Source organism: Chanos chanos, chromosome 3 (genome assembly GCF_902362185.1).
Source record: "Chanos chanos chromosome 3, fChaCha1.1, whole genome shotgun sequence".
NCBI lineage: Eukaryota > Metazoa > Chordata > Actinopteri > Gonorynchiformes > Chanidae > Chanos > Chanos chanos.
In genome coordinates, this window is record NC_044497.1 from 9632936 (window position 1) to 9660766 (window position 27831).

Sequence of the window (27831 nt, forward strand, 5' to 3'; positions counted from 1 at the left end):
ATTATATTACAAAGCTGCATTTCTGTACAACTAGTTTCATCCAAAGGAGCTATTCCATGCTAATGTTAGCCATTAGCGGTGCAAAACAAACCAAAAAAAACAAACTAAAACAAACCAAAACAAAACAAACCCCCATAAGAATCATAGAGTAACAAACATTACACACCGTTTGAATGAATTATTGATCATTTGCTTTGATAATGAAAATGTTGCTTTCTTTTTTTTTTTTTTTTTTCTCATTCAACAGACAGCTTTTAGAGATAATGCCAAGACAGAGCAAGAGACACAATTTTTGAAATATATTTTGAACCTTCTGAATGTTTCAGAAATCAAGTAATTGAATAGTCATCATTATAGTTTGCTTCTCAGTATGATCCAATACATGATTTATCCTACTGTACAAAGCCTGGCCGTTTGTCCAGTGAGTGGATGTGGTTCCTGACCCAGGATCAGCGTTGTGTCCCTTGGGGGTGGTGCTACCAGTACCTCTGTTGGGGTCTGAAAGGAAAACCTCCACCTGACTGACAGAATATGGTCCTCTCAGCTTCCCAACTGCCCCTAAACTGGGGAGAAAAGATCACATCATTCTTAAATCCTAAACTGTCTGGACGGGACCCCCCCCCCCCCCCCCCAGATTTTCATTTCCCCCTTGTCTGGAGGTCGTGAGTTTGGAGGCACTGTCGTTTTCTTTGTCTCAGGCCTCCTGAGAGGTGCACTTGCTGGGGGTTTGCTCTGGCTCCCTCTCCTCCGGCTGTGCTTCCGGCTCCAGCGCCTGGGCGATTTGGAAAACCATGCCGATGCGCAGGAAGAACTTGCGCAGCACGGCCCTCAGCTCCGGGATCAGGTCGAACTGCATGATCTCGCACAGCAGAGGGTAATATCTGGATGCGTGTGCCTTAAACTGAAGTCCAAACACACAGACAAATCTTTTATTCAATTAACTCTAATCTAATTAAGCCTCGAGTAATGTTATGCCTTGATGTATTCAGAGGAGAAATCTGATTATGCAGCTCTGTCTCTTCTGTTGCACAGACATTAATTCATTAACAGCCAAACTGAGGCCAATTAGAAATGACGGATGATTAATCATTTATATGAAATGCTTGCTGTCTCTGTTACACTGATCGGGGAACAGTCCTTGAACAGACGTAGACAACGTTTAAACCCTACCCAGACCTTTCCACTGATCCTGCCACCGTGCTGAGTCTGAATTATTTGTGTGGTACCTCAGCGTCGGCTCCTCTCAGTGAGTCACGGGTCTGAGGCGTCTGTGCTGTTAAGTCACTTAACTGTGGTAACTGGAGCCCTTACCCTGTCATCACTGATCTTCAGCACTTTGGTGAGGAAGAGGAGAAGCAGGTTGGTCCAGGCCTCTCTGTGGCTCTCAGATGTCAGAGTGAGGAAGTAGGCAACTGCATCACTGCACACACTGTGAGATAGGGAGAGAGAGCGAGTGTAAGACCTTCACTAAACAATGAAAACAGAGAGAGAGAGAGCGAGAGAGAGAGAAACTCATCCAAAAGTTGTTCAACTGCATCAAATTAAAACTCCACCAAGTTGTTGGATGGGGGCCTTTTAAGATCACCATGGGTGGGCGGTGAGGGAGCCATAACGTAACGACACATGCAGTCACATGCAGAGGCACAGAGTTGTTAAGAGTTGTTTGTTCTCCACTGTTAGGAGCCTCCAGTTACATAACAGCCACCTCTCTCCTCCTCCACCTCCTCCTTGCTCCAATCTCCAAAACCCAATTACCTCCCCAAATCTCCTTTAGCCTGGTTAAGTGTCCCTCGGTAATCGAGCCCGCACATCTGGGCCGTCCGCTCTCGTACACTCAACACAGGACATCCTAACACATGGCTGCAGATTAGGCATTCTGATGTTCACACACAGACAGGCTGGAGTGGAGAGTCTGCCCCTCATGGGTCTCACGGGGTCCTCCCAGCCAGCAGAGGGAAAAGCTGGAAAACCCGGACTTATCGTTTTCTATCTGGTTCTAGTCTGTGACTGGAACTCAACTTTGTGGTTGTTATTTGGTGTGAGTGACGCATTTACGTGAAAGCTGTGATTACAGTGAGTGGTCTGTTTTAGAGAGATAATAGTGTCCGTAATTTCACACTCATTTCCTGCATTCATTTTGCATGAGACGATATCCACACTTTTTTTTTTTAGTAGATATAATAAACTGCATCTCTTCTGTACATCAATTAGTATGTGATTCTGGGCCAAAGCCGTGTTTATTCTGGGCCTTCGGTTCACTTAAATGCTGCCTTTTTGCTGCGTTGGCTGATTTGGGGTTTAGTATGCAGCCCATGGGGTACGTATTGACTTTTTGGACGTCTTCATTTCCTCGGGTTACACAGACCACATCATCTGGGTCTGTTTGCTTAAATAAACAGCTGCTGTTTCCAGGTCATGGCGCCAACGCTCTCTAATCAATAAATACACACGCGCGACAAAATGAACTAACAGCACCTGTTGGCATGCCCTTGGCCCTAAATAATTAATAGCTATTAAGATTATCGGATCATTTGAGTAAATGACCATGTAAAGGGTGTAGACCAAATGTGAAAACACAAGACAGGATGTGAATGTTTATGAACTACACACAGTTGGATGGCCTTCTTTGCCTTCCACCTTATCACAGCATAAGTCTGCCTTGGAATATTAGAGTGAAGATGTTTTGAACTGTTTTAGGCAGGATATTCATCTGTCTTTAAAGAGAGAAAATCTCCACTTCTTTAAAGGATGAAGGCAGCGAATATCTGCTCTGTGCGGTGTATTTTAAAAGCTCCCATAAAAGTTTAATGATGTTTACATCTGAAGTTTTGGGGAAGCCAGCGAGGGTGCATGACTTCATCCCGCCGCACACGGGATAAACTTTTACCTCAGTTCAGCCGTGTGTGTGAGTGTGATGAGATAACTGCGTAAAGTTATGCATTGTCACTGGGGCTGGGCTCCCTTTTGAATAAAGTTAGGTGCTGATGGTTAAACGACCCAGGATTCCTGCAAATTCTTTCTATAAAAGGTTCATTTGAAATCCTTTTCATCTAATGCTGTAGAAAGCATATAGTTGTGTAAAACAGTTTGTGAATTATTCAGTTCACATTACAGAGGTTGTTTTATGCTTGATATTCATTAGAACTGAATTTTTAACTGGTTTCAAAATGGCAGCCCTACTTAAAATTTCACATTTGTAAAGATTATAATATAGTTTTGCTGACAGTTGATCACAGAGGTGTGGATACAGTTCTGTGGTAGTTTTAGGAAATTGTTTTGTGGTTTTTGGGCGCTATCTTGTTAAATGTCCATCTGTGTCTGCTGAAGAAGTTTACAGTGTCTACTGTTCCTCTTTCCTGTGATAGATCTTCCCAGTTTGTCATGCAGCTTTGACTTTCCACCCTGCTGTTCATGACTAATTCAGTAACTGGACTGTACTTGGGCACCAACCTCTTTTTAACCATGTCTCGTGCTATTTTAGAAACTCATATACGGAGGTTTGGTTTAATACCAGTCTTTCGTATGGAAAACATACTTGCTAATTACAATTTAAATCACTGTGAAACGCACGCAGAACCGTTTTCATTTCCATGATTTGACTTATCGCCTGTATTGTTCTCAGACTGGAGTGCATCACTGTGGCTTCAGTGGAGCACTCTTCCACCGGGGTTGAGGGAGGCCCGGGGCAGGTCAGAGATAAGGAGACCAGGTACACAGAGAGCGGACGCCCGCCGTCCTATCACGTCTGATAAGAGTCAAGGCAAAAGTATAGCTAGGAGCTATGAGACGCAAATCAGCACGGACGTCCACGTTAATAATGCGTAAATGCCTATCCCTGCAGAGGTGAGATCTCATATAACACTAAAGATTGTCCACAGGTGTTCATAGGCAGTGCAGTCCATTCATATCTGGTCAGGGCTAAGCGGTGGTTAGCAAAATAAAAGTCGAGACAGTTAACAAACAGTCAGCGCTCTCTGTATCGAGGAGGATGGCGTGTATGGGCGTTCGTGCGGGGCTTTGGACACGTCTGTGAGGTTAAAGGTTAAAGGTCTTACTTGAGCAGTCGTCTCTGGACCTCCTCCCACGCGTCTTGTCGGCTGGGGTCCGTGTACATGCGGAACAGGATGCGCAGGCCGCAGGCGAGGCTGCTGGTCTCCTGTTTCAGTAAATTGGGCTTGGACTTCCCTTTGAAACCTGACACACACACACACACACACACACAGACAATAGACTCGCTTTACTTTCATGTCCCGCAGTTCCCCCGCAGGACGGCTGGACGCTTTTCCATTTTTTTTTTGACAACAAAAACAGATGCTTCTGATGGCAGAGGAGGCTGGTGCGCACATACGACATCATCCATATTTTACAAATGTTTTGCGATACGACGGGGATCAGCGAATTGCGTGGAAAAGCGCAAGCGCTGACCTCAATACCGTGGACGGTTTTTGTACGCACATTCCCTATTCCTATTCCTTTACAAAAAAAAAAAAAAACACATTTGCAAACTAATCCTTCATAAATTCAGCCTGAAACGGAATGCGGGGCATTAGCCTCTTCGGCGGGAGCGCTCACCGGCCTTCCAGAGGGCGGTCCTCTGCTCGTTGTTGGAGTTGAAGGCCTTGGCGAAGCGGTGGGACTCCAGCAGGCAGTCCAGCAGTTTGAAGAGCTGCTCAGAGGTCAGGAAGCGATACATTCCCTGATCCTGCGTTTCCACGTGGACGTCAGCGTCCAGAGCGTCTCTCTGCACGGGCCAGGACAAACGTCTCTTACATGCTTCACAACAGCATACTTTAAAGCGGTAGTTAATGAACAAAACACAGAACTGCACACGACCTGAGCAGCCTTTCATGACACAATTAAGAAACTGCAGCAGTGCTCCACTGAGTGCCCCAGGCAAAGACTCCCACTACATCTACAAACCCTGCTGTTCTTACCGTAAAATACACTTCCTAGATTACTATCTGAATGGACAGACCTCTTCCTACAGACCTCATATTTACAAATATATTCTGATATTACTCTGTTTCATAGCTAATAGTCTAACACTCCATGTCGAGTCAGGTGAATAATTACCTGAGCAGCTGCAAAGTTCTCAGCGTCCTCCTTCTTGCTCGTGGCTGGGAAGAAGACGATGTTGTCTATGGTTTGGATGAGTTCCAGCTGAACTACACACTTAATGAGGAGAGCAGCAAACAACCTCTGCTCCTGTATCTCTGTGGATGACAAACACACACACACAAAAACACAAACAGAATTACCAAATGGCTCGTGGAGAGAGATGTTTTTGGAGATACAACTCTCCCCGGGTCAACACATAAAGCACTAACTGGCTGGGGTCCTGCCTCTGGAGCCGTCCTCATACGTGCCCGAGGCGACGCTGAACTGACTTTGCCGACGGGTTTCACCGGATGACTTTTCTGCACTGCTCACGGACTGCTGGTCCTCAGAACGACTCTGAATGTCTACTGATTTCTGGGAAATGGAGTCCTGTGGGTACCGAGAAGAGAACGGTTTGAGTCATCACACATGAAATAGAATAGACCCAGTGAGAACAATCTTCGACAAGGTGAATAAGTCGAAAGTTTAGTCGAATCAACACATTTTTATTTTGTTTTTCGTACCAGCTGTTTGTCTGACTCCAGCTGTGCCGTATGATCCCCCTCTGTACCTGCTGGTCTCCATGTGAGGAGCCTGAGACCAAGAGATTTTAGGACAAAATTAATTCAATGCTAGAAAAACAGCACTCATAACCCAAAGGCATGGGAGGACAGTTGAAAAATGATTATTGAAAGCCAGTTGGCTGTACAGGCAGTGGGTCTTACGCGTGTGGGATGGTAGTTTTAAAGATGTCCAGCATACAGTTACAGGTCTTGTCCCAGGTCTCAGGTGTAAACTTCTCTCCATTCAGTATCACCACGTTTTCCAAACAGTTAGTGCCCGATCTCGCCAACTGCTCATTATCTACGGGGTTGGACAGATGGCGATAAAGAGAAAGTCAATGAGAGAGAGAGAGAGACGGTAGTAACGAGGGAAACAGTTCGTAACGAAGCTCGTTTTTACACATCATGCTCACCTTGCTGGACACACCAGTAGAGCTGAGAGAGGATGTCGTCCAGAAGAACATCACTCAGGGCCTCAAAGTACTGTGTGAAGACGTCACAGATGGCATAAAGTGCGTGGTTACATGTAGTGGTCATCCACTCCGCTTTCTGCACGAGGAAAAATAACGAAACATTTAACCAGGCTTACCTGGCATTTCAATTCATTCGACTGAGAGACATACGGTTTTCCGGTGGTAATTCCGCTTTTGAGTTTCATGCGAGCGAACTTGCCTCAGTTTGCTGCTCGGGTAGCTTCATGTTGTCGAATATTCGGAAAACGATTTGGAACAGGTCTTGCCACCAGTGTTTCTCGTACGTGTGTCCGTATGTTTTCATCACCTCAAACATCACGGTCAGGCCTCTGTGTCGCAAACACAAGACAAACGAATGCCAAACCAACAACAACAACACAACACCAACAGCATGTCATCGGCTTCAACGGCCGACCTATAAAGAGCCGGGCAGATTACAGCCCGTCAAGCTCTTTGGAAGAGATTCCACATCAGCTCTTATTGGTTCAGAAAATGAAGCATGCCTGTCATTTTACGAAAACCTGTACTGAACTGTAGTAGAAAAGCATTTGAACTGATGCTATCGTAGCTATCACAGTCACAATTCTGTTCTGCATATACAGATCTTTGAACCTGGTTATGAAGATAGGTGAATGAATTAAAATCATGCTGAACAGAATGGCTGGGCCGTTCTGCTTTTCGGCAATGAAATGAGGAGAACTTGTAGTTCCTCTGACCTGGTTCTCACGTCCAGCTTGCACCTGTTGATAATGCAGGAGAGCTCAAAGAGAATGGGGAACCAACCACGGACCCACACGCGGTCCTCAGGTGCTACATTCATGTCATCACTTGTGTAATCTTTGAAAGCCTGCCAAACAGAAGCACACACTCACCATGCTACACTTTATAAGAAAACAAAAACAACACAACCAAAAAATGTACGGGCATAGATATTTTTGCGTACCTAGTTGTATACCTTGTTTACAAACTGGTAGAGGTTTTATCGTTACTTGGCGACTATCCCATTTTTCACAGTTACTGCAAAAACAGATGGCCTCACACACCCCCACATAGAGTACACATTAGCCCTGCAGTGGTGTAAACCAATGACTGCTAAGTGAATGAAGACTCTCCCTTAAGAGGAGAGAATAATGTCAGTGACCTGTCTCAGTAAAATGGACAGTAACTGAACGGACACTGATCTGAGGCCTGATCCTGCCTGCGTGGTAAATAGAGTTCGCCCCACCGATACTGACCTGGGGCCTGTCAGACACGTATTTGGCACAGTGGCGGATCAGTCGGATGGCCTCCATACTGGTGTCAGGGAAGGAGGCGTTACACGCAAATTCAGACAGACATTTCACTGCGTCCTGGAAGGAGTCAATGGTGGCAGGAAAGTGCTTCTCAAACACGTCAGCTGGAAAAGAGCAAAACAGGTCAGCAATGTGACCAATTCACAACGTGTTGTGTTGGACACTAAATTAAAAGTTACAAAATAGAGTTCCAAACATTAATGATTTCAGACACCCTTAGAATCATGGCGCTTTTTCCATTATATTTTTAATTAAATTACAGCAGCGTGTCATCTGACTGCAACACCGAATCTGGAAAGAACCAGGCAGATTACGGCCTGTCAGCAGGCCATCGTCTAAAGTGGCACGTTATACAAAAGTCAATGTAATTAAAAATCTCAGTTACAAAACTGTGAAAATGAAGGTTTTGATGAAAATCTTAGACTTTGCGTAATTGCTGGCACTCACTGACGATATGTCCAGTGGTCTGGAAGGCAAGTTCGACAATGCTCTCGTCCTGGTCGGAGGCGGCCAGGTGAAAGACGGAGAATATGTTTTTCCATCCGGAGCGGATGTTCCCGGCCTGTGAGTTCACCATCTGAGCGATGCAGCGTACCACCATGTCTCTGATGGTAGGAGACCTGCGAAAGGCAGAACGGGCGTCCATTAGCACACGTAGCTGTCCACGAGCCGTGCCCCACAGGAGCCAACACACGCACGCGCATGTACTCGCATACACACACACACACACACACACATACACACCCACACATACTCACACACAAAACATCCACACTCATACACACGCGCGCGCGCGCACACACACACACACAAACACACACACACACACACACACACACACACACACATACTCACACGCACAGGAAAGCTCTTCACAAATTTGGCCCCAATCAAAACCGACAGTGTGTGCGTGCAGGGGTGCGCGTGTGCGTGCGCGTGTGTGGCCGGCTGGCCTATTTTACGCCCAGCGATGATGAATGAGAGAGGGGTGGGTATGGCTCTCGCTCACTGAAGCTAATCAACACAGCACTCCGGGGGCCTCCTGACCTCACACAACCTGTGGACTGTTTACACACAAGCCTCCGACGCTCTGAATTTACCAGTTATTTTCCTCAGACTCCAGAAACGAAAAGTGAACTCTTTGCCTAGCTTTTCAATGAGTCAAACCGAAGATCACAGGCTGTCTCTGCAACTTCTAAGACAGCCGTGACAGCTTAGCGTAAACATTTTGTATATCAGCGAGCAAGGCATTCTCCAAACCTTGTTTACATAAATGTAAGTGAGAGAAACAGAATCATTAGCAATTATTCAAAACACTCTGGTGAAAATGACTGCGTTCCTGTCTAGTACATCTATTCAGTCAGAAAAAAAGGCCACACAGATGATTCTGTCTCTTGGTGAGAATACGAGGCTGAGTGTGACATTTTACAGCGAATCGGTGCCTCTCCCTCAGGTTTACTCAGAGCAAACAGTCAAACAGAAGCCACCGAACACAATAGCGGCATTGTGAGGTGACGGGGTATCGCTGTGTTGGCCTGACCCAACCACTACATCCCCACAAACAGCTCCGTCATTTCTCAATCAGGTCCAGTATGACTCAGTTTCCTCCAAATGACATTTACCACTGATATACGCCACTTATCAACCCGGCTACTTCCCTCCGTGCTCCAAACGAAATCTAATCAATACTCCTCTTTGAGCTGATACATTTGACAAAAGACGGGGAAAAAAACGGGCACCTGTTCTTTTTCATGATGTGTTCGAAAGGCCGGAGAAAATCCTTTTGGAATCGGAAATTGGCCAGTTCTCCTTTCTCTAAGAATTTCATGGAGAGCTGTCGTAGCGAGTCCACGGCGAAAATAGCCACGTCTTCGTTGGGATTACAGCCGACCTGACCCGACAGGGACGCGGGGGAGAGAGAAAGAGAGAGAGAGAGAGAGAGAGAGAGAGAAAGAGAGATAGAGATGACATTTTAAGATCCTGTACGGAAAAGCTGCTTGAGTACAAGTCCCTAATGAATAAGAGATGCTCTATGTGAAATTAGGCTACGCAATGACACGTTGACCACAACGGTTCTTTGACTAGGACAACAATGAGTTGCATCATCTTTCCCACTTCCATATGTTTTTTTTTTTTTCCCTCTTCCGTGAAGAGCTCACCTTGTTGAAATGGTCTCCGATGACTTCCCATATCCTGGACCATTGCAGCCTGATGCGGCCCATGTTGTAATAGGAAATCTCCACTATCTTCTGCAGGCTGAACATGCGAGGGTGTGTGGGAGAGGCAAGCTCATCCATGGACACAGCGCACAGCCAGCGCACAAAGTCAACTGCAAATGAACGTTAATTACGCTGTAAATCAAATGGCCTTCAAAAAAAAAAAAAAAAAAAAAAAAAAAAAAGTCAAATCATCCCATCGCATTAGCATTTTAACCGCGGTCTCAGAACTTACCGATAGCATTACCGTCCAATCTGGTGGAACCTGTGAATATCCTGATGTATACAAAAAAAAAGGCTCGTCGTTAGCACGCTGTTTATATGCGTTTCACAAATGTCATTTATTTCTTTATCGAATGAAAATCAGAGGAAAGTCCGCAGCGTACCTGTCTACAGCGACCACCACGCTCTGAGAGCTGGTCTCTCCGATAGACTCTTGTATGCTGGCAATCTGCTTACGATCCACGTTCCCTCCAACTGTGGAACAGACACCAGTCTCATGCTTACTGCAAAATCAGGTTAGACGCTCAGACACCATCAATGGCTCCTTATGCTGATATCACATGGCTCAGTTAAAGCGATATTTGTGATGTCAGAGGTTGCACAGGAGTCGCATCTGTTGACTCGATAGCCTCGTGAAGAAATCTAGAACTTTCTCTCGGTCATTTACATAGCGTGGGCGAGGAGGTAACCAGTAACCACGGAGGTGGTGTATTTTGAGGGGTATGTGATGACGCAAATTTAATTTCACAGAGCCAGTGTCAGAAAACACCGCGTCTTCCCCAGGCCTGTGTTTGGGTTCGTAACTCACCCTGAACGTGTATTTGGGTTTGGTAACTCACCCAGGCCCAGATATTCGTCAGAACTTTGTTCTTTAGTGCTGGTGATGAAGCCCTCTTTCCCCCGCACCGTTCCAGAGATGTAACGCGCCTTCACTCCCGTACCAATAAGCTGGGCCAGTTCCAGCTGACTGATACACTTCAGGATCTGGGGGAACATAAAGACACACACACAGAGAGAGGCTTCTCCAGAGTCTGTTGCGTATGGGTACACTTAAATACAGTCTCAGCTCAGAGCCGGGTACGAAACCGCTGCGGAAACAGCTTTAAACAGCCGGTTATAACATTCCACTTCACCTCATGCCACGAGTTGCCCAGATAGTTCCCGTCAGTGTGCGCTACGGTGATGAGCGTTTTGATTGTGTCGATGTTTTTCTGCTTCATCTCTGTGATGCCGGAGCTGGCCGTCAGCAGAGTGAAACGGGCCAAGGCCTGAACGTAGGCATCACGCTCCAGCTGGAACAGACCACCAAAAACATCAGTTTAACCTCTCTCAAACCCCCCCCCCACCCCCCCTCCGGTCAGTTTCCACATGGTACAATCCTAACACCTGCAATTGTGTGAGTGTGAGGTCACGCTTGTCTTTTTTTTTTTTTTTTTTTAATGACACCTTGCATTTCATAGCTGATCATTAACCGAACTTCAAACGCTTTGTGTCCCTGCAAAGCGGCACAGAGAGACAGCTAATCAGGTCTAATGAATAAACAAAAGCCCTGAGGAACTGTCCGCCCTTTATAGATGAACAGCAGCATTATGCCAAAACATTAAATTAAAAGATAATTATATATAAGAGTGCTATCATCTTAATCACTAATAAAAGTATGAATACATTACTTATCTCTAAAACACCTCGCAGATAACGCACTGCACCCCGTTAGACGAGACTTAAGAGTGAGAGAGAGAGAGAGAAGGATGGATAGAAACCTGAATGGTGAAGATGCAGGCTATCCTGATGGCACATCGGATCCCCTCCAGACAGAGAGATGCCACCTCGGTGTCATCGCAGTCCTGCAGCCCAACACTGAACGCTGCCAAAAAGGGCGTCCACGCCAGCTGTGGAGGAGCGGGTATTTATCAGAGTGACTGGAAACTGCTGTGGGCAGCAGTAAGTGCATTGGTTTTGAGAAGAGGAAATAATAGTCTTATCGGGGGTCATGTAAACAGCCTCTTAAAACAATTTAGTGGTAAGAGGACCCGGTCTGACCTCAAACTTTTACTGTTCGGAGATAACGCGTGGAACAAACTGTGTACTTTTCATTCTCCGACGGGCTCTGACATTTTCCAGGTGTGTATGTTGTAACTTTAACGTGTTTATGTGAACGTGTAAGTATGCGTTTATCTTAAAGGCATATCTTCAACAGGAGTCTTGATATGTTACGGTCTGAGTGTGGGGCGTGTGTCTGTGCACGCGTCGTACCTTAAATACGGGTCTGACGTGCTACATGCAGATACGGTGAGTGAGAGAGTGTGTGTGTGTGTGTGTGTGTGTGTGTCTTGTACCTTAAACATAGGCCTGACATGTTCCAAATGTGTGGCGCTGGTGAAGGGGGCCTGAACATGGCTCACTGCTTCCATCAGAGCCTTGGCCGTCTTCGCCATCTGCTCCATCTCCACGTTATACAGCAACCGTCTCTGCTTCTCGCTGGCTACACCTGATCCAGGAACAGCAGCACGGCGCGCGCACGTGCACATACACACACACTTAGACATTCCTTACACGCTCAGTGATTTCTCACAACACCTAAGCCTCCTTTTGACACATACATGCCTGCAACTGCTGTATTTATTTTCTGATCATATTGTATTATTTATGGAGTTTGTACTTTGAGGGAATAATGTTTTTTTTTTTTCTAGCAAGCAGCCCCCCTTCACTTGTTGATTTCTAACTCAATAATTTTGTTCTCCCAAAGTAAGTGCGGCTGAAACAAAGGCAGAGAAGAGTTTATTTGTTGACCAGAAAGCCACAGATTAAATCAGGGGCTGATGACTGTAGACAGATTCCGTTTTTTTTTTCTTCGAGTGGTTATTTAACATCCGCTGCTGGGTGTAAAATGGCATTTGACATAAGCAATCAAAGACCCAAATGGTGTTCCTGTGTTTACCGCAGCACGCAGCAAAAACTCACTCTGTTTACTTGACTTGAGAGTTAATTCCTTCGTCTCTTTCATGGATATTTTCTTCCCGGCGATCTCGTCGTAGATGGCAGACAGGTACTCCTCAGGCAAGTCTTTGCTGTCATTAATCCCCCTGTTCATTTTGATATACTGCTCTTTAGTCATTTTGTTCTTCACCTGCAAAAAGAAAAAGAAAAAAAAAAAAAAAAAGAAAAAAAAAAAAAAAAAGAAAAGGTGAAAGAAAAATTATGCATTGAATTGCGATAACATCTGTTTATTTTTTGGGGGGGGGGGGAACATTTACAAAACGACGGGCTCGAATCGAAATTGCATTGCGATTCCGTTCGCATTTCAGGAGCATAAATTAAACGTGCATCTTAAATTCTCCATTCTCATTACCATTCATGGACTGGAAGAGAAACGCTCTCTATTTGCTCTGGCGCGGCTTTAAACAATGCATTAATTAAGTGGGGAAAGACAGCGTGTCGAGAAAGGCTTTTCGCAGATGGTGTGGGGTGGGAAACAGACCTGCGGACTATGAAGGTCTGTCGTGAGCATGATGATGGAATAGGCGAGGACGTAGGCCGTGTCTGCGCTCGCAAACAGCGTTTGCCTGAGGAGAGAGAGTGAGACGACAAAGGAACACTTGCTCAAGGGCGCCGGATCAACGGTCAAACACCGCGCAACCAACGAAACAGTTCATCACTGCGGAACGTCGCACTCACCCTTGGTTGCATTCTAAATATCTAGCAGCGAATTTCTCCATCAGCCGGTCGATTTTCTGAGCCTCCCCGGGGAGACGGAAGCCCTCCAAGAACATTCGTAACGCGGACACAAAGTCTTTGCCCTGGAAGTCCATTTGGTCCACGTAGGCGTACATGACTTCTTTGTTTAAACGGTCGTTGTCCCCCAGGAACTCTCCTACCTGAGTCTGTGATAAGAGATAGAGGATAGAGAAGCAGGACAGAGGTTGAACCGAGGTCAGTGTTAGTGTTGAGGTCGCGTTCAAAAAGGACAGTATTCTTGCTAAACGTTACATTTAACAGGAGACTACAAACATACAGCTCTGTGACTGAGTCATACGAATCTTATGTCTTTTAAAAAAAATAAACGATAGCTTTGAACAAGAATGAACTCATGAGGGAAAGGGAGTGCTGAGGAGAATTGGGACGGGGCCCGGTGACTCAAACACTGCTTTGCCCAAGGTCTGACAATGACGTCAGCTTTTCAAAATAAACAACAGGTAGTTCACCAAGTGCAGCTTCTCTGGAAGCTTGTTCGACAGTATATTTGTGTCAGCTAAGGACTAAGATAATGTGCTGAATTAAAATACACGTGGTGAACACAAAATGGGAAACTGATCTCGATTTCCCTTCGTATGAGTGGAAGGTTAGGTATACGTCTGCGCTCCAGCGGCGTGTTTTGCCAGCAGGCTATGGGAGAAGTGCTAAAGAGCTCTTGTTTCAGGGTAAATAAGTGGAGCACTCTTTCACTCAGATTAGAACTGCGTGTGGAGCGCCTTGACGAGCGCTGCTGACGTAAACACCGATGCCTTCAGAGGACCTGAAATCATCTTGGAGTGGAAGTTTGCAAACGGCAATCTAAAAGATCTTTACTAGCTTAAGTGTTCGTTTTTTTGTTTTTTTTTATCCCTCTGTTCTCAGACCTGCAGCTGGGCCTCGTGTTATGGCAACTGTAACGGTGTGAAATGGATTAACCAGTAACAACATCAAGTGTCAAAAATAGCACAGTTTCATTTTGGGATTATAGTTGAACGCGGTTCTGAAAGATACTACACTTACTCCTGCAGTAAGTACTAATATAAAACTACCCCAACACGTTTTGCTAAGCCAAAAACTGAGCTGAAAGCTTCTCTTGGCATAACCCCTGATAAAAAAGTCAAAGAGTGGCCGAGGGCCTTACAGAATCAAGCCGCTCCTCCTGGTGCAAGAACTGAGCAATGTCCTCGGGGGTAGTTCCCAACATGCCTTGCTCCTGCAGGTACTGAATACCCCTCTTTGGTTTCTTGTTGAACCTATACAGGAGATTAGGAATTATTATCACAGTGAATTATTAAACAGCGCATTTCTGCGTCCGGTGCCGTGCCTCTGTTAGTAGTGCAAACCAGTCTATGGAACAGGAGACATTAAAAGAATATTCTAATTTCGTTTTTTCTTTGCAGGTTTATGGGATGGAGGCAGGAAGGCTTACAGGTCAATGCCTTGCTCTATGATCTCTTTCTGCTGCTTGAGGACTTCAAACTGCTCGGGGTTATCTGTGCCCGACATCTGTGTGCTGTAGCTGCCGATGCCTGAGGAAGCCGTGGAGTCCAAGGAGTTGATGCTTCCATAGCGGTTAATGGTCTCTGGATGTTTGGTCTCAGTCGGCTCCTGCTCTGAAGGCTTTTCTTGCCCTGAGGGCAGAGAGAGAGAGAGGGGGGGGGGGGGGGAGAAGGACAGAGAGAGAGAGAAAAAAAGAAACATAGAGAGAGAGAGAGAGAGAGAGAGAGAAAAAAAGAGAGGGGTGGGAGAGAGAAAGATAGAGAGAGAGAGAAAGAAAGCGTGAGAGAGGGGGAGAGAGAGAGAGAGAGAGAGAAAAAGAGAGAGAGAGAGAGAGAGAGAGAGAGAACACTGAATACACTTTGCTAAGCAAATGAATCTCACATACTATAGAGACAAGGGCAGTTTGATTCATTATGGTCCTCAGTGGGGTGTGATGTGTGCTGTGTCTGGGAGCGGACTCCTCACAGCAGTGCTCTTTATGAGGTTCACAAACCATTAACAAGGTCACTTATCCAATAAAGTCTTTAGCCTTGGATGAGAATGGGAACTCAGTGGAAAAAACAAAACAAAACAAAACAAAACAAAACGAAACGAAACAAAAAAACACAAACAGGGTGACATGAACCGCGCAGTTCAGGCGACAGGCTAGAGGACCTGGTGCTACTCCAAAACTAGCTGATGGTTGCGTGTAGCGGACAGTGTAGCACACGGGATCCTATTACACAGTGGAAACTCTCTGAAACATTTAGCACTTTGGCCGGCACAGTAATGTGAACTGGCAGGACCCTTCTCAAAGGCAGAGAGAGAAGAGAAAGAGATAGCTGTGTCACAGAGACACTTACCTGCTCTGTATCAGAAACAGAAACAAACACTATGGTACACAACACAGAGCTATATCCCATAGACATGAATATACAATAAAGCACAGCCACACTTCATACCAAAGAGTGCTGGCTATTTATAGACAACAAACACAAAACACATATCTACTTCTACCAAAAAAAAAGAAAAAAAAAGAAAAAAAAGAAAAAGGGTTTTATTATTTACTTATGAAGTGGCTTATGCAGATGGTGAGGGAAGACAGGGATAATCTAATGGAATACAGAGACTACTGAAAGCCATTTCGTCGATTACACGGAAGCTCCTTTAATCAGTTCTATGGTTTCTACGGCAACAGGGCTGTGACAAACACAAACCAAGCTAGGTCTATTACCTGCCCTCGCTTTGATGTGCGCCCATAAAACAAGAGAACAAACAAGAGACAGACCGGTGAGATGAGTTAAGAAAACCAAAAAAAAAGCCCCTAATTAATGTTTCCTCGCTGACATTATAACAGCCTGAGTTTCGCAGACGATGCTTTATAACATGCTGGTTGCAATAGAAACTAGTGTTTGAGCACAGTACGCTTTCATAACAACTGCCATTCAAGAAGTTCTTACTGAGGCTCTGGCTCCAGCACCGCGGCTAATTAGGGGACCTAAACGCGTCAATAATGCCACTGCTTTCTTAATTAACGAGTCTAATATCGCTGCTGATTGGCGAGTCTTCGGTGCCTGGAGTGGGCTCAGAGCAAGGGAGCGGGACTCCCTACGGACCTCTGAGATCTCCTCCTCTCAGAATCGGCGCCAAGTCCTCCGGGCTCTACAGAGGCATCGGTACGGCACAGGGAGACTGCCTGGGGCCGTCGCAAACGGGCGGGTCCGAGTCCAGGCAGTCTCCGGTAGCGGCCGCCTTAGGGTCCGCTTCCCTCGCCTCTCTCAGTCTGACTGCGTTAGCCTCTGTGACCGAGAGTCGCTGGGGGGCCGTTTGATAAAGATGAAAGCTTTGGCGTATCCGGCTCTCCTAACCGCATTTTCAGGCTCCTCCTCGAGGCTTAAGAAAAACTCTTTGCGGGGGAAGGAAAAAAAAAAAAAAAAAAGACGACACCCATTCGTTTGCCCTTGTGTAACAACCTTGCGGTAAACAGAGTTGCTATACTCCCAGGGAAGTGCTTAGGAATTAACGCATTCTTAGTCATAGAAACCCCCTCTGGCTGGGCGGAGAGTGAAACCAGTTGTTCCAATGACAAACACCGCCGCCATCGACCGCTCTGCTCCCTAAGTCTGATAAATTAATGATAAGTGGAGTGGTAGCGCATGTTGTTCGCAGACGGTGCTAGACTCTTACCGAGGCTGGTCTGAGAGTTTGGGTTGACATATTGATCCTTGCTCCATTCGACCATGCACTTGAGAATGGACACCAGACATTCCAGACCTTTCTTTCTCAGCGTCAGATCCTGGGGAAGGAATATACACACACACACACACACACACACCCAGGGATCAAACTCTGCCCAGACCCCTTCTACAAAAAAACCTTTTAGAACAGCTTTTCACGCTGCAGTTCACTGCCTTTTTTACCAGACGAACCGTTAGACTTGTGCTATGAAGACATGTCAAAGATGTTCTTTCATTACATCTGCGTGTATTCTCTGTACTGCTGAAGCTAAATGGAGGCTTACACGCAGGGACAGACTATACAGGTGCTTTTACCTGAACTGGAGTTGTACCCAGCTCGTGTCCTCCTCTTCCTTGTGCAATTTTGGAAAGGTCATTCACCAGTCTTTCAAATATATTAGCAGCATTCAAGTCACAATCATAATTCACGTAAATGTCCACCACACACTGGGCATCTGGGGGGGAAAAAAAAAAAAAAAAAGACAGGTGAGATTTAGGAGGATGGGTTTCCACCCATGGGAACCTTTTCGGGGGTGGGGGGGTGGGGGTCTGTGAAGGGAATGAGGATTCATACACACCGGCACATATTCTGGTGAGAGTCTGAATGACCATCCATTTATGGTCGTATGAACTCGTGGACGTCTCTAGAATGTACAGAAAAATCTCCTTAAAAAACACCTGAAAGGAAAAGAACAACACACGCGGTGATTCAGACGTACAGAGACGGCAAACGTGCTAGAAATATTAAAATAATATAAACCAGCCACTATAGGTACCTCATTTGGTTGTGCATTTCACAGATTAAAATGTTTCTCACAGAGTCAAAATATTATGACAGCACATGGAGGCCGCTTAGTGATCAATATCATATTGGAATAATATATCTCCTCGATATGGTACAAACTAATGATAAATCAACGCGGGTCTGAGTCTGTTTGCATGCGCACGTTGAATCAGAATGACAGAACTCTGCAATAAAGCACGTCCTGAATAAACCCACGCTGTCAGTTACATGCTTCGTTGATTGATGTCTGTGTGCCAGCTAGACTTCATAACTAGGGAGAAAATTGCATTCGAAGGGAGGGGGGGTGGAGCACCTCGATTTGCATCTTGAGATGGGTTTTAAAGTTGGACAGCAGGGTGAGGAAGATGGAGAGCGAGAGCTCGAAGACCTCGGGGACGGAGGACACCCCGTTTTTGGACAGAGCGACGCACAGGTACTGTTTGATGGCGTTGATAAACATCTCGTTGGTCTTGAAGATAGGCCCGGCGTTCTGCAGGATGGACAGGAGCAACTGCAAGGACAGCACCTTGGACCGGAGCTCGTGGGATCTGAGGGTTACAAGGGGGCAAAGTTTGAGGTTTGAGTTTGTTTTGGTTTTTTTTGGACTATCGATGTTTACTGAAAATTAAAATGCATTTCGAATGGTGGAAACATAGCGATTCTGCTGTCTAAACAGTATGAGTTTTGGAAGGACGTCAGCCCACTCTGTGTGAGTTTTGAGAAATAGCTATCACAGGTTTGGACAGGACATTACACTTAAGTGTCTAATAGACATTAGAATTAAGTGTTTATTTAGTAGCTATGTGTATCCACTGGTTCTCTTATTGTAAACTCAAATTATGCTAATGTATTTATATTCTGAAGTTAGCCTACGACGTGGCTGGTGTTTTGTTTCGCTACATCTCGATTGCTGCGAGTGCTTCCGTCTTTGTCGACCTAAGAAACGTATGGGTATTCTAGAGAAAGCAGCTTGGTTCCTCTCTTACTAAACTGACAGCGCTGGATTCATATGAAAGATGAGGTTATGCATCACGGCAAATGATGTTATTCAGCGTAACTATCATTAGGTTTAGAGAGTGCAACAATTCAAAACAAAATGAAAAAACAGACTCTTTCTGGTACAAAATATATAACAAATGCGTCTGTCATGAACAACAAAAGCAGGAAAAAATAACCTAGGTTTATCTTGAGTTTGGAATAAATGTAAATTACGACACCGGCTTATTGCACGTAGTGAGTCACTTGGCTATTTCCCGTCGGCCCTGGTTGTTGACTCACCACTCTTCCTCATTGCATCTTTCATTTTAAACATAAAAAGAACCTACAAAAAACAACGACAGAGTCACCGAAATCTCCTTAAGTGACCAAAGCAATCAAGCAAATAAAAACACTCTGATGTATAAAGCGTTGAGACCAAACCATAAGACCTTGAACAGAGCAGACCTAAGGCAACAAACCACAGCGGTCAGGTAAGAAACAGGGTCTGGCTCATCTGAACTCTCTGAGTACAACAGCTAACCCCCCCAAAAAAAACCCCTCATGACGTTACATAAACACATCCATCTTTCCTTTTCTTTTTTTTTCTTCCGTTTACAACGGCTCTATTTTCATCTGGTCACCGCCATATCTCTCCCACCACTCCTGACGTAAATCTCCGGAGGAAAAGGAGCCTCCCTCGCTCCGTCCCCCTCCGTCCACCGGACAAAAAAAAAAAAAAAAGAGAGAAAAAAAAAAAGATCAATACCGTGGTGACGCGGCCTCTTCCCAACTGCCTGTGTGTGATGACAGATGGAAATGAATGGCTGCTCTCCCACTCAATTGTCTCAGAGGAACATCTTTCCTGGGGGGAGTGACAGCTCCCCCCTTTCAGAGGACAAAGGCTAACATTGCCACGGGAGCCGGTAAAGCTCTGAACGGCCCGTGGGTCCGTCGCTTCGTTACGCGCGGCCGAGGGGGCCCCTTCTGGACCGTGCATGCAGGCCAAAGATCATTCTGAGCTGAGTTACAGAGACAAAGCGGATTCCAAAATCTTATTACACCTACTGCTCTCGTCAGATTCAGAAAATCTGATTCCTCTCAGGATCCAAATCTACTCTGCAAAAACACGGCGGGCTTAATCTACATCAAATGAAATTGAATCAACTCTGATTTGATTTTTTTTTTTTTCCCTCCCTCTCCTCTGTTCCATGGAGGATTCGGTGAGGCTGAGAATCCTGGCGCTCCTCTGCTCCTGATTTAGATCCACAGTGAACGCTGCGGGGAGAGAGTCAGGCTTACTTAGGATCTGGAGGGCCGTCAGAGAGGGGCTTCATCGACAGCTTGCAGAGGGAACGGAACACTAAAAAGGCATCCTTCTGGAGAATGTGGGAGAACTTTGCACCGGGGGCAGGGCCAGTAGGTGCTCCAGATTCCTAAGGAAGAAGAAAAAAATTTATATTTATTTTGGATCAATTTATCGTTCTCATAGATGCAATCAAATCAAATCACGACACACAAAAACACAAAACTAAGAAAACAGACCACAGATTCATTTGCAGTGAAGTACAAGGTAAGGATATTTGAATAACTATATTTGAATGAATATATCTGATTGACTTTGTGCATGGGGGGCGGGGGCAGATATCATCTGACAGATGAAGTTGAAGCCAGTCCAATTCTAATTTACATAACATAACATAACATCGCTATTTTCACTGGTGAGTTCAAATAAGCTTGTTTTGCATTACCCTGCATTCACGAGTGTGCCCATGTAAAATAAATGCAAAACGCAGTGGGGAAGAAGCACGTTTGTTCCTGGCTCTTTCAGCCGCGGCTCCGCGCTCACCTGAGTGTCGTTGGACGAGACGGACAGCCTGTCGTCAGGCAGGGACGGAGTGAAGCTCGCCGAGATGGGCGTTCCGGGGATGCCGTTGGCGTGGACGTTCTCGCTGTCGCTACCCAGGCCTCCCTCCTCCTCCAGGGAGTTAGGAGTGCTCTCCGGGGGCTCGGCCTCACCCGAACCCTCCTTGGCATCTGAACACAGATGAACAGGGTCCAGGCAGTGCCCTTTGGAGTGGTTTAATATGCACGTGTAAAAATAGCACCCGCTAGGAACAGAGCTTTTCCAGGACACCAAAGAGTGAGGGGTTGGGTACACATAACCACCAAGCTAACCCAAAGAACCTGAACACATCTTACCTCCTGCAACGGTGTTCACCACTTCTTGCAGTATGCTCTGGACGATCTCCTGAGCCTTCTCCTCATAGTTAGGAACCTCCTCCTCCTCTGTAGCCTCCACGCTGGGCTCCGTTGCGCCTAATGTGGCAAAACAAACCAGGCACTTAAAGTAAATCTTGGCTCTATTTATGTTTATGCTGCAATATAAGGGCTGATTTTTGCTTTGGTAACCTCCTGGGAGACAAATCTAATATTTAAAAAAAAAAAATGTTGGAATGCCTGCCTTTGTATTCTAAACATCTTGTCTAATCCAGCAATTTTTCAATTTTGCTCACCGTGGGAACAATATTGATTCATTTATGACTGCCTGTAACAAAACACTATCAGCTGAGACAAAACGGTCAAATTCTTACAAAATACACGGTCACAGTTCTATGATTACACGTTATCATATACAGTTACACATCAAGGCTGAGGCCGAACCCCTTAAACCTCTTTAGATGAAAGCCCTTGAATTCCATTGTTCACTGATGATTGTTTTCATCAGTCCCTAATGATTACTATTACTGCACACACATTACATAACAACGACACACACATACAGAGAGAAGCTTCGCTGTATGTATGTGCGATGAGAACGCAATGACAGACTACAGTAAAACTAAAACGGCTAAAATCGCATCTGAGAGAGAATATGGGTTACGTTAGTCTGAACTGAAGGGAATTCTGAATATAGAGTTTCCACTCTGGAAGCGACTGAAGAAAAGCCAGCCCTTTTTTTTTTCTTTTTTTTACGACGTATGAAGAACAAAACACAGCTGTACTGTGAGGTTTACTTTGGGCTGCAGCGGTGGCCTGATCCGCTTCGGTTTGTTCATTCTCGGCGGGGCTGAAGTCGGAGCCGTTCTCCGGTTCGGGGCTCTCGTAGGGCGGGGAGCCCTGCTCGGGCTTGCTGCCTTGGTGCTCGGGCCTGCCGTTGGCCTCCTGCGGCGGGGTCTTGGCCGGCGGGTCCGCGTGCTGCTGCAGCTGAGGAGACTCTGGCTCTTGCTGGCTGACCGGAGAATGCTGCCTGTGTCTCTCCCTCTCCATCTGCTTCGCCTCCTGGAGCTAGACGGCGAGTGGGCACACACACACACACACACACACACACACACACACACAGACACACACACGCATTCACCGTTGTTTACGTAAGGAAAACACACGAGCGTGAGAGTAATTACAGGCTGGTAAAGCAATCTCATGTTCCCCAGGGCAGCCTAGACTCCAAAGCCAAGCTGCGACGCATCCCGGTCTCGGAGCAGGAAAAGCAAACGACTGCGTTTGGGAACGTTTTTTCAGGAATTCTTTTTTTTTTTTTTTTTAAAACAAGAAGGAAAAAGCTGGGATCTTTTAGCATTGGACCAGTATGTGCCAAATGTGTTTGTGGTCATGAGAACCAATGATGATTGGTCTACATGCAGTTGAGATGGTGATTAGGTCTTAGCAACAACAAGGCTGTCATGCTTGATATTTTTAAATAGTGCACTGATGGCTAAGGAAAAAACAAAAAACCCCCCAAAAAAACGACAACAAAAAAATGTTTCGATAAAGCAACATGTCTTACCTGACCAAGCAATGTGAACTATATCATGGTATTGTCTTGACAGTGCACAAAGTAATGGGGCAAATTGTGCAGTGCAATGAAATCGTTAAGAAGATGAAAACTACAGTAATGAGGCTTTTTATGAATGTACAAAGATTACACTTCTTGACTGTTACATATACATATCACTTGTTCTATTATGCGCGTGTGCTCTCTATGTAGTAGTACAGCACACTCTCACCTGCACAGAGCCCGACTCCTGCTGAAGTTCACTGCTTCACTAACCTCAGTACTGATTCGCATGGTAACCGGTGCACTAGTATTTCAGCTAACACTTTAAACGGTATTTTCTAGAAGTAGAAGTAGAAGCAGTTTCTTGTCTATTAACAAGCGACAGATAACTCTAGGTGAGAAGAAAAGGAAATTCGTGGTCGCAGCTGAGAGTGTGAACACACACTGACGCATCTGTTGTTTTGCTCAACGCCCCACTATAAAAAACGCATAGGGAAAAAGACACATGTATGGCACGGAAGTCCCGCGATAACGTGGGTCCTTCGGGACCCGTGTTTGAGAATTTGGGCACGAAAGTTCGGACCGAATCGTAAAAAAAAAAAGGTATTATCATTCTGGTTTCGATATGTCTTTGTAGAGATCGATAGTCTGTATTCTACAGGGACTGAGGTCGAACAGTGCATGCTAAGTAGGAGAGCATTCTCACAACAAGTGTATTACGGAAAGTAGCCGTAACAAGCCTCACCGCACTGCAACAGTTTTATTGCCACCTCTTTAGATTCTTGCTGAACTACAGCATTGTCATGGAGCGGTGGTATCAACATGTGACCACGTCTGTAATCTGATCCGTGCTGTTTGAAAAGGATATTTTTCAATTGCTTATGTTTACTAAGTCTAAGGTTACTGTTAACAGGGAGGGAGAGGGGGGTCAAACAGAGGAGTATGTAGTTAGTGAGACTCAACTAGTGCTCCACTGCCCAGGCTGTTAGAAATTCACCCGTTGTAAAACCAAACTAATGATGCTGACGTAACCATTTAGCCAAACCGACTGCTGGTGCCACTATAGCTGAGGGCAAACCGATTCCATACATTAAAACAGAGCTGTGCAAGGTTTAATGTATGTCCATATGCAATGCTGAGTTTGGTGAACAAAAGCACTTTTAATGACAAGGTGGACTGAGAGTGTTTGACAGTTATTTTTCTGACTCTTTAGTCCTTCACTCTCTGGTGTAGGTGGAATGGGTCGAAGCGCAGCTGAGCTTGGTGCAGAGAGAGAGAGAGAGAGAGAGAGAGAGAGGGAGAGAGAGAGAGAGAGAGAGGGGAAAGCAGAAGTCTTTGGTATTTGGCTCATGTCCTGTGTTTAGCCGAGGTTTCAGAGGTGTTCTCTGCATCCCTTCCCTCTCCTAATGAACACGACATGACAGAAACCTGGAACGCTATTGGCGCGTGGCCGTTTGATCCGACGCGTACGGAACCGCTCAGACAAAAGAAGCTTTCGCTAGACCTTTTTCATGTCAAGGCAGTTTAATTAAGGCCAGTGTCATTCATCGACTCTGAAGCAGCTGTTTAAAGGTAAGAGAACGTGACAAGCCATCGCTCCGGCTCCCCCGTGGGGTCCGGCGTCCGGCTCTCGACACGATAAGAAATGAGGTACGGATCGGAGAACACTTGCTTAATGCTCCTTGTGTTGCTGCCAGTACACCCATGAGAGAAGCACATGAACCTCCATCGCTCCGGCAGGCACCTCCACCTCTCACACCCGTGAGCTCCCCAGACATAGAGTCTGTGGAGCTATGTTGTAAACAATGAGGCAAGAGAGACGAATTATCATAGTTCAAAAGAGCGTGTGAGGTGATTTCGTATTGTATTCTTATGAGGTGTTTAGGAACTACGAGTCCTTTCACTAACAGACAGTTTCACTGAGGATGTAACAAAACATTGGAACGAAACAGAACACTGGACTCACAGAAATGGCGCGTGACGTTTGCTTTGTAGTAGCGGTAGTGACATGGTACTACATGTGATATATGCTACGTGAGCTTTGAGACTCTATGATACAATGTGCTCCTATGATCCCAGTTTAAAATATACAGAACGTTTTGACTCTATTCTACTGTTTTTAACGGCATGCACTTGCCTAATAACACACCCACACGCGCACACACACATACATACTTAAAACAAAGCTACTGGTCTCCCTACTACCACTCATATGAAAATGAAATAGAAAACAATAAAACTAGTAAAAAAAAAAAAAAGTTATGAGGAGAATACTGCAGGCAAATGAGGAAAAGGCCACTGCAAGCACACTACAAGACAGATCTTTTTTTTTTTTTTTTAGAGTACCAGAGAGAAAAAAAAAACAAAACAGAAGAACCAAAGGTATGAATGGATGAAGCCAATGCACACAACCAGAAGAGATCAGATCAAGCAGATTCAAAGCAGTCCTATACGCTTTACCTGACGATCACGCTTTCTGGATGCCATAGACCAAGTTATCTTGTGATTTGTTAGCTATATTTCGAAGGGGGGGGGAGGAGGAAAAGTATCAATCAAGAAGAAAGAGAAAAGCATTAGAACAAGCATTGTCTTGCCCATATTGCTGGTTGAGACCTGATGAAAGGACTCACTGCCTGGTTTTCCATGCGAGCAAAGATGACGTTGAGCATCTGGGTAAGGGTGGCCTTGGCAGTGGTCTGGTTAATGAGGTTCTTGCTGGCCAAGTAGATGTTGTAACATGTTCTTACAGCCTGTAGCACAGTGCCTTCGTGAATCTCTATGTGCTGGGACGTGACAGCTGTGAGCAAGGCCTGGTGAGGAGAAAAAAAAAAAAAAAATCACAAAAATGTAAAAACGCGTTAGACTCAGACCCGCCGCCATACGGACTCTGATGTAGGCGATAAGTCTACAACTTCGTTTACATCTACAGTTTCCGTACTGACGACGCCATCGTATTAGTCAAAGGCAGAAAGAATGGTTCAATGGGGGGATCATTCGCTACTACTTCCAGAGCATTCAGTACCTTGCTAATGATGAATGGTACTTGATAATGAAAAGTGTGGATAATTTAGCTTCAATCCAAGCCTCCCTAGTCACTCATTTGTAAAACAAAAGTATTTGCGCGGTAAAAACTTCAACCGAACTCAAGTATTATTGCCTGCATATAAAATGACAGGTGAGCAGAGAGACTCATTGTTCTGTACCAGTGTTCTGACATCAATAACACATATGGGCTTAAGTCAGAAGAAAAACAACTACTTTTAAGAAGAAAAAGATCCAAATACTTGACCAGGATTCAAATGTATCAAATGGGTAACATCCAAAAGTGTCTCCAAGAATATCGTAATTCATCAACTTAAACGAGAAAATGATCTATAACCTTTATAATCTGCAGCTGAACTCCCTCGTCGGTCTGCGGGCCTTGGAAACAGCCACATATGGTCTCGATTATCCTGTCGATTAACTTCTTTCCTGGAGCGGTGCTGTCTGGTGCACTCCCAGTCAGGTGGCCATATGCGATTAATTTCTGCAGGTCATAAACACTCAAGATCAGCTGAGTAAGCCACTCTTTCAGTAACCCCGGTGCTACAATAGGATTCGGTATTACAGTATTGCTATTACAACTAGGTTACCAGGCTGAAGCTACGGGAATTGTTGCCATGTGGTTAGATGTCTTGTGATTATATCTTTAGCCATGAAATAAGGTGAAGAAATGAGTTGTACACGTGTTGTCAATGATACTGACCTGTAAACAGTCTAGGGATGTGATGACGATGCGAGGACATTTGGACTGACAGGCCAACTCAAACGGCAAGAAGTACTTATCTGCTTCAATGAAGTTGGTCTTGGATTTGATTGGTGGCAGAGTACTTGAACCTGATTTGTTGTCTCCAGCAGGTGGACTATAAAACAAAACACATTGCTTCATCAGTCAAACACAGTTCAGCCAGTTAACTAGCTGTACAGAGTTTGGAGCCAATCATGTTTCTATTTTGTTTTGTTTTTGAAAGATGGTTCTATGGTTCTTCTCGAAAGCCATTTTGCATTAAATGTAACCAAGGTCACAAACATTCACTTAGCTGAGAGCCAAAGGTTTAACCACAGCTGCACAAACCAACTGTACCGCACTAAGGCCAAAACAGCGTTTCTGTGCGGTTTTTGTCTGATGAGATGTAAAGCTTCAGTGTCCTTCAGTAAGTGCTTAATGAGTGCAGAGAGAGAGAAAGAGAGAGAGATGACAGAGAGCAGAGGGAGTGAGTGAGAGGCTGAGTTAGAGAGACAGAGAGAGAGAGACAGAGAGATAGAGAAAGAGAGAGAGAGCGAAGACAGAAGAGCAGAGAGGGAGTGGGTGCGATAGTAGTCAGGGAGTGAGTGAGTGTGTGAGCCGGAGTTAGAGAAAGAGAGAGGAAAAAGAGAGAGAGAGAGAGAGAGAGAGAGAGAGGAAACATGTCAAAGTGCTCAGGCATGTCTCTAGCCCAGACTGAGTCAGCTGAGAGTTAGCCTTGTCTTTCTGCTCTGCCTGCCTCCACTGCTGTCCTTCCACTTCCATTAATCAGAATACGGAGCGGATTAGCCCGGTCATATTCTTAATTGACATAAATTGGGCTTCAGCCAGGACACGAGGGATAAGGCTACGGATCCTGGGAGCGAAGAGATTAGCTCACTCCTTTTAACATTTAGCCTATAAAGCCTTTTGTTATGACACTCTCCACAGTACTCCGCTGAAGCGGTTTGGTATTTTTTAATATTTCCAGACGTGAATGGCGCCACTTCACCTTCATTACTGTTTTATCTTGAGAGGAACTGTCTGCCAGCGGAGAGGACGCAGGAACTATAACCATGTCACAAGGCATTCTGGCCTTAACGCTACACCTGTGTCTGCCTGTGTGTTATCACACCTGTGTCGTCACTCTGATAACCCAGGTTCTGATCCCTGTGTTAGGACGGCCTGTGCTCTGACGCCTGTGCTAGGTCTGGCAGTGTTAAACTGGGTTTAAGTGCACAGTTGTGGCAGCAGGGAGAGGCGAAGAGAGAGAGAGAGAACATGCCGATCTGCCCCTGCAGAGGGAGAGATGGAACGCGAGGGCACGGTACATTTCATTCCTCCGCCCCGGTTACCCGGCGACGCCGGACCACTCCCTCTCTCTCTCTTCTCTCCCCTGCCAGGCGAGGCTCCATAAGACCCGCCATTAATGAAAAGGA

General features: G+C 45.5%; 1 protein-coding gene across 1 annotated transcript in view; it reads right to left on the minus strand.

Annotated features, from left to right (window-relative positions):
- Window positions 1-636: 636 nt before the first annotated feature.
- The window catches only part of arfgef1 (ADP-ribosylation factor guanine nucleotide-exchange factor 1 (brefeldin A-inhibited)), a 40243-nt gene continuing 13048 nt past the window's right edge, over window positions 637-27831 (minus strand). The window contains exons 3-39 of the mRNA XM_030768928.1: window positions 26375-26531; window positions 26009-26155; window positions 25260-25439; window positions 21849-22139; window positions 21054-21138; window positions 20701-20888; window positions 20154-20287; window positions 18190-18424; window positions 17671-17770; window positions 17408-17547; window positions 17043-17151; window positions 14806-15007; window positions 14518-14629; window positions 13320-13525; window positions 13123-13207; window positions 12606-12771; window positions 11981-12132; window positions 11405-11533; window positions 10778-10936; window positions 10484-10628; window positions 10028-10118; window positions 9877-9917; window positions 9585-9754; window positions 9165-9316; window positions 7873-8045; window positions 7369-7529; window positions 6850-6980; window positions 6333-6462; window positions 6074-6209; window positions 5823-5961; window positions 5622-5691; window positions 5328-5487; window positions 5074-5213; window positions 4573-4741; window positions 4056-4194; window positions 1312-1429; window positions 637-901 (exon numbers count right to left, since the gene is read on the minus strand). Coding sequence (XP_030624788.1) covers window positions 695-901; window positions 1312-1429; window positions 4056-4194; window positions 4573-4741; window positions 5074-5213; window positions 5328-5487; window positions 5622-5691; window positions 5823-5961; window positions 6074-6209; window positions 6333-6462; window positions 6850-6980; window positions 7369-7529; window positions 7873-8045; window positions 9165-9316; window positions 9585-9754; window positions 9877-9917; window positions 10028-10118; window positions 10484-10628; window positions 10778-10936; window positions 11405-11533; window positions 11981-12132; window positions 12606-12771; window positions 13123-13207; window positions 13320-13525; window positions 14518-14629; window positions 14806-15007; window positions 17043-17151; window positions 17408-17547; window positions 17671-17770; window positions 18190-18424; window positions 20154-20287; window positions 20701-20888; window positions 21054-21138; window positions 21849-22139; window positions 25260-25439; window positions 26009-26155; window positions 26375-26531 — 5449 coding nt within the window. The 3' untranslated portion in view covers window positions 637-694. The remainder of the gene's footprint in view (window positions 902-1311; window positions 1430-4055; window positions 4195-4572; window positions 4742-5073; window positions 5214-5327; window positions 5488-5621; window positions 5692-5822; window positions 5962-6073; window positions 6210-6332; window positions 6463-6849; window positions 6981-7368; window positions 7530-7872; window positions 8046-9164; window positions 9317-9584; window positions 9755-9876; window positions 9918-10027; window positions 10119-10483; window positions 10629-10777; window positions 10937-11404; window positions 11534-11980; window positions 12133-12605; window positions 12772-13122; window positions 13208-13319; window positions 13526-14517; window positions 14630-14805; window positions 15008-17042; window positions 17152-17407; window positions 17548-17670; window positions 17771-18189; window positions 18425-20153; window positions 20288-20700; window positions 20889-21053; window positions 21139-21848; window positions 22140-25259; window positions 25440-26008; window positions 26156-26374; window positions 26532-27831) is intronic.